A 5174-nucleotide genomic window follows, 5' to 3' on the forward strand; every position below is an offset into this window, starting at 1 on the left:
ATAAACCAATGTATTGTGAAGATATAATGTACCCTAGTTCCAAGTCAACACCCAGGGTCAATCATAAGGCCAAATAGCCCTATAGGAACTCTTCTTGAGCTTCCCCCATAATGATCTTACCTACTAAATGCTAGAGGTTAAGGTCAATATGTGGAATTTTAAGTTGAGTAAAGAGAAGAGTTTTGAATTTCTAATGGTGATGGTACATTTTCTAGTTTTCTAAGACTAGTCAATAGGAAAGTCCTATGGTTAGACCTAGGCTACTAAAGAAATTTCTAGACCTCAACCAAAAGTGAGGTCAACACCACTATGACACTTCACAACTTCATCCGACGTCACCCCTCTCATTCAGATACGGACTTCAATATGGTTGATGATGATCAAATTATTGACACTCTAGAACCGTCGGGATCTCTAACTGATAATGAGATGAACTCGATTGAATATAAAACTCAAGACGGTGAGGGTGCAGTTGAGATGGCTGCTCTGAGGGAGTCTATAGCAGATGTTATATATGACAGTTAGTCCAACAAGTCTTTTCTCTGTTCGTAAATTAATTTTAAATGTCAATTTTACTTTTATTTGGATAAGTACTAACAATCTTTTTTTTTCATAGTTATAGAAACATGAATTCTAAGATATCAGTTACAGACAGAGATTTTTTGTGTTATTGTGCTCTACCGGCTCCGTTGCTCACATCGCGTCAGTCTCATAGCTTTGGGAGGCAGTTCTACGGTTGTGCCAAGGGTGTTTCTGCTCGTTGCTGCTTCTTCCGGTGGGCTGACAGTCTCTCATATGACTCTCATATGACACGGCCAGCAGTCATGGGAATCCGGTGTTTTCTGACTTTGACAGAGCAGATGAGGACAGACGTAGCCAGAGTCTGAAATTAAACATTTTAATATTTCTGACTGTACTTGTACTTGTATTTGTACTTTTTTAGTTCTCCAGGTACTCATGAGAGTGTGAGAAATGTATGACATCTTTTAGTACTGATCTGTGATGATTTCATGTTTCTGCACTATATGCTTCAGTACTACCAATAAGCTATTATTAATAAGCTACCTCAAACAGTTTTATCACATAGGGGCATGAATGTCATTTAACCACCAATAAGCTATCTTGAATAAGCTGCCTCAAACAGCAAGACAAATTATTCAGATAATCTGCAGATTATCAGATTATCAGAATAATCTGCTTATCAGCAGATTATAAATAATCAACAGCTGCGTCAAACAGACCCTAAGTGTGGGAGTTTGTGAAACCCCCAAAATAGATTGAAGCTGCACTCTCAAACATAGAGGCGCCTTTTGAGAGCATGTCTGAGATTGGTGACCTCCTAGGAAGTTACAACAATGGGGCAAAGTTGTGAGACCGTTAAGCTAAAACGGGCAATATCTCAATGGATGAGAGTTCAAGCTATGACAAGACATCTAGTGATTAGATAGTCGAACAAACAATAATATTTATTGGTCGTTTAGCTTAATGAAAAATCTTGAGTTCACCTTATAAGCCGACAACTAATTAAAATGGCAAGGACAAAGATAACAGGACATTTTCAGCAAAAGCAATGCAAGTTGCAATAACAAATATATAAAGAAAGATTCTATAGCCGGCGGTTCCAATTTGAGTTACTTGATCGAATTGATCTAGCAAAATTGTCCATTTGGGTCACAAAGTCATCTAGTCTCGCATCTCAAACTCGATCCAGGGGTTTTTTGGCTATACAACATGTTTGTGTGTGTATGTGTGTGTAGTACTGTGCTTTAGTTACAAATTGATAGTCCTCATTGGAAAATATTTCAGCTTCTCAGAGTTGGTCACCTCATAACTTGACCATTCATAATTGAAAATTTGAATAACAAATTAATAGTATGCGTGAAATAAATAAATAAATAAAAATAAAAATAAAAATAAAAAACTTGTTAAGATCCCTCCAAGGAACCTAAACGCTTCGAACACTTGAAAGAAACACACCTGGGGTTCAGGAGCAGCATTCCGAATAATTTCCTCCACATGTTTCAGGAATAAGGCATGCATCCTCTTCAACCTCTCTACAGGCTGTGCATTTCTATTAGCCAAGCGCAAATAAACTTATATTTAAAATATGCACCACTGAATATAGGAAGAAAAAAAAATCCCAAACACGAACAGAAACCTCGAAATTCCGAGTCTGTAGACTTTGTTTGCTTCCAGCAAATCTCCTTTCGCTATAAGAAAAGCTGCATACGCCTCGAACAGAATCGATAGCCCCTGGCAGATCCCCTTCTCCTCCATCATCTCAAAAATCCTCTTAAAGTCTTGAATCACGTCCCCCTTTTCCACAATAAGAACATCAGTTGAACTGATTCAAGAAAAATGGCCCTCAAAGGGTTTCTATAACAAAACGTGAAGGTACATTACATAAAGGATGCAGATCTTGACAAATCTGGCGTCGTTCCGGTAGTGCTCATCGTCGGAGAAGCATGAGATACAGTTCTCAAGTAAGATCCTGAGACTATCCCCACACTCCTCAGGGTTCCTTCTGTACTCAGCCAAGGCCCGGCGGATGGAAGTGAGCCAGGGAAAGGAGGGGGTCGGCCAAGGAGCGAGGTGAGATATGAGAGCTCGGGTTTAGCGATTGAGCATTCCGTGTGGGTGAGTAGCGAAATAGACTGCCGACGGATGCCTGCTCCAAGCGGCGGGGGAACTCGACCATGGCGGAGATTGGCCGCCGGAAGAAGATGAGAAGGGTATAGAGAGAAAAAACAGTCGCGAGGGAAAGTTTCGTATTCGAATTCTGTTGATAAGTCGGGAATGCGAGTAAAGCCAACAAGAATTTTAAAGGCCTGTAAGGCTACGACACGATTATTTATGTATTTACAGAACTTATAGTCAAACTTATATATATTCAGTCTTAACACTCTCATCTCATAAACTATATATGAATTATTGTATTTCACATTTAAAAATAAGGCTCTTAGATTCCAGAGATTCTCTTATACCTTGTTTGGCTTTGTAGGGTCTGTTTGGGGACAGCTGCAGCTTCTTAGCTTTTTAGTTGTAGCTGCGCTCTTCCAAGAAGCTGCTGCAGGGAAGTTGTTGCAGGGAAGCTGGTTGTCTGTTTGTTGCAGCTGTGTGAAAACAACTGTGTGGGACAGCTGTTTATAGAAAAATGAACATTCTACTCATATTTAGTCAAGTTGTTTAAAACAGAGCTGTGACAATCATATATTTGATATTTTAGAAGTATAAATTAAAAACAGATAAAATTTAGATCACACATGTTTAGTAAAGCTGCATTTGAATTTTTAAAACTAAAAATGGGGATGTTTTTGATGTGATAAGAAAGATTTAGGCGGTATCAAATGTAAACAAATAAAGTTTAGATCACACGTATAAATAAGTAAGAATTGAGTGGCTTGTATGTAAATGCCCCTAAATTATTTCCTTCGGGCGCTAAACTCCAAGCCCGTGGTCTCGGGGTTTTAATAAAAAGCCCTTCTCCGTGAAAATTTATTGCATATGGACACCGCATGCAGAGATGCATGCGGTATCTGATCTACACCATAGATCACGGTGAGAATATATTTCGGTGGGCCCATTTTAATATATATATTTTAAAAAAATTTAATTGCATAATATAAGGTGTAGATCGAACAATGCAATAATTTCTCCTTCTCCTTAACCTCAGCTCACTACCTGTACCCGACTTTATCTTCAAGCCGCGAGAAGGGCAAGGAGGTGGAAACTTGTGAGGCCAATAGGAGCCTTATCTCATCCTTCTGCCTAGCCTTATCACTCATGTCTGTGTTTGCTCTCTCTTCCAGAGCTTCTCTTCTGTATTCTTTCTCAACCTTCCCAGGAGAGTCTATGTATTTCCTTCACTTCCCCCTTTTCCATTCAAAAAGAACCTCTGCTTGCTTAGGGCTTCTTCCTCAATGGTTTCAAGTAGGAGCAGAGCAAAAAGGAGAAAAAGGAGAACAATGGGAGTTTTGAAATCAACTCATGTGCGATCCAGTTGTGGCCTTCCTAGTCGAAGTCGAAGGGCATAAAAGTAAATAATCGAGCGGTAACGCGGACCGCGGGATCTCACCTGCGGCCCGCGTTTTGCTCAGATTCGCTGCCCCCGCGAGCAAAACGCCGAGCCAAACGACCCTATCGCGGCCTCCTGCCATCGCGCAGAAAGCTACGCCAAACGGACTCGTAGTCTCGGAAAATTATTCTGTCCGACGACCGCATATGCTCTACATGCGATATCGAATTAAAAAAGTAACACGTGTAATGGTGGGCCCTCAGTGAAGAGAAATAAGCAGAATGCATGACCCGACCCGAAACCCGCCCAATAACCGGAAAAAAACGTATATTTGGATCTATAGGATCCTGCCAAATCCAGAATTTCGACATTTTTGATCCCGCCAAAGATTATTGGTGCCTTTTCCGGTTTATGGATGTAGATTTTTTTTATTTTCTTTTTTGTTCGTATTCGAGTGGTAGGACAGAGTTCTTATTATGTGCGGACACCGCATTAAATGGATTTCTCTGTCGACCAAGAAATGTTGATAAAATCTCAAAACAATTGTGAGAATGACGACAATTAGCTTGATTAGTAGTTGCGTCTGGAAGCATTCCTCAGGCAGAGTTCTTTCTTTGTTCTGGGTGCTGCTATTAATGGCTTCCAAATGATAGTATTGTTGGGCTCGGATTATGTGATTACTTTATTATTTGATTGCTAAGTTAATTTGTAGGTGTTATCATTGTGTTTAAGTTGTCGTAATGGTATTATTCTTCTGGTATTATTGTGGTTGATATTGTTTTTTCTGATATCATTGGGTCTTATTTAGGTTTTATCATGAGTTTATTCTGATGTTATTATGGTTGTATTATGGTAGTATTTATGCATTTTAGGCTTTCAAGAGTGTTTGTGTTATTATGGTATTATTACTGTAGTATTATGGTTGTATTACGTATCATGGTGTTATTTATTATTGTATCTAATTAGTGTTTTTAACAGAGTGTTATGTTCGGTGTAAGTTGTGTTATTTTGGTGTTATCATGGTTTTATTATGCTAGTATTTTTGCATTTTTGTGTTTAAAATATACTTTTGTGTTATTATGATATTATTTATGTGGTATTATGATTGTATTATGTATTATGTATTATGTTATTATTGATTTATCGTTTCATACCAGCA

At 38.8% G+C, this 5174-nt stretch overlaps 1 protein-coding gene across 1 annotated transcript in view; it reads right to left on the minus strand.

Annotated features, from left to right (window-relative positions):
* The window catches only part of LOC110032645 (mitotic checkpoint serine/threonine-protein kinase BUB1), a 54560-nt gene extending 50403 nt beyond the window's left edge, over positions 1 to 4157 (minus strand). Inside the window, exons 1-6 of the mRNA XM_020736338.1 lie at positions 4076 to 4157; positions 2985 to 3127; positions 2669 to 2828; positions 2404 to 2606; positions 2159 to 2316; positions 1978 to 2071 (exon numbers count right to left, since the gene is read on the minus strand). Of these exons, the coding sequence (XP_020591997.1) occupies positions 1978 to 2071; positions 2159 to 2316; positions 2404 to 2606; positions 2669 to 2828; positions 2985 to 3127; positions 4076 to 4157 (840 nt within the window). The remainder of the gene's footprint in view (positions 1 to 1977; positions 2072 to 2158; positions 2317 to 2403; positions 2607 to 2668; positions 2829 to 2984; positions 3128 to 4075) is intronic.
* Between the last annotated feature and the right edge of the window lie 1017 nt (positions 4158 to 5174).

The sequence above is a fragment of the Phalaenopsis equestris genome, unplaced genomic scaffold, assembly GCF_001263595.1.
Source record: "Phalaenopsis equestris unplaced genomic scaffold, ASM126359v1 Scaffold000994, whole genome shotgun sequence".
NCBI classification, from domain to species: domain Eukaryota; kingdom Viridiplantae; phylum Streptophyta; class Magnoliopsida; order Asparagales; family Orchidaceae; genus Phalaenopsis; species Phalaenopsis equestris.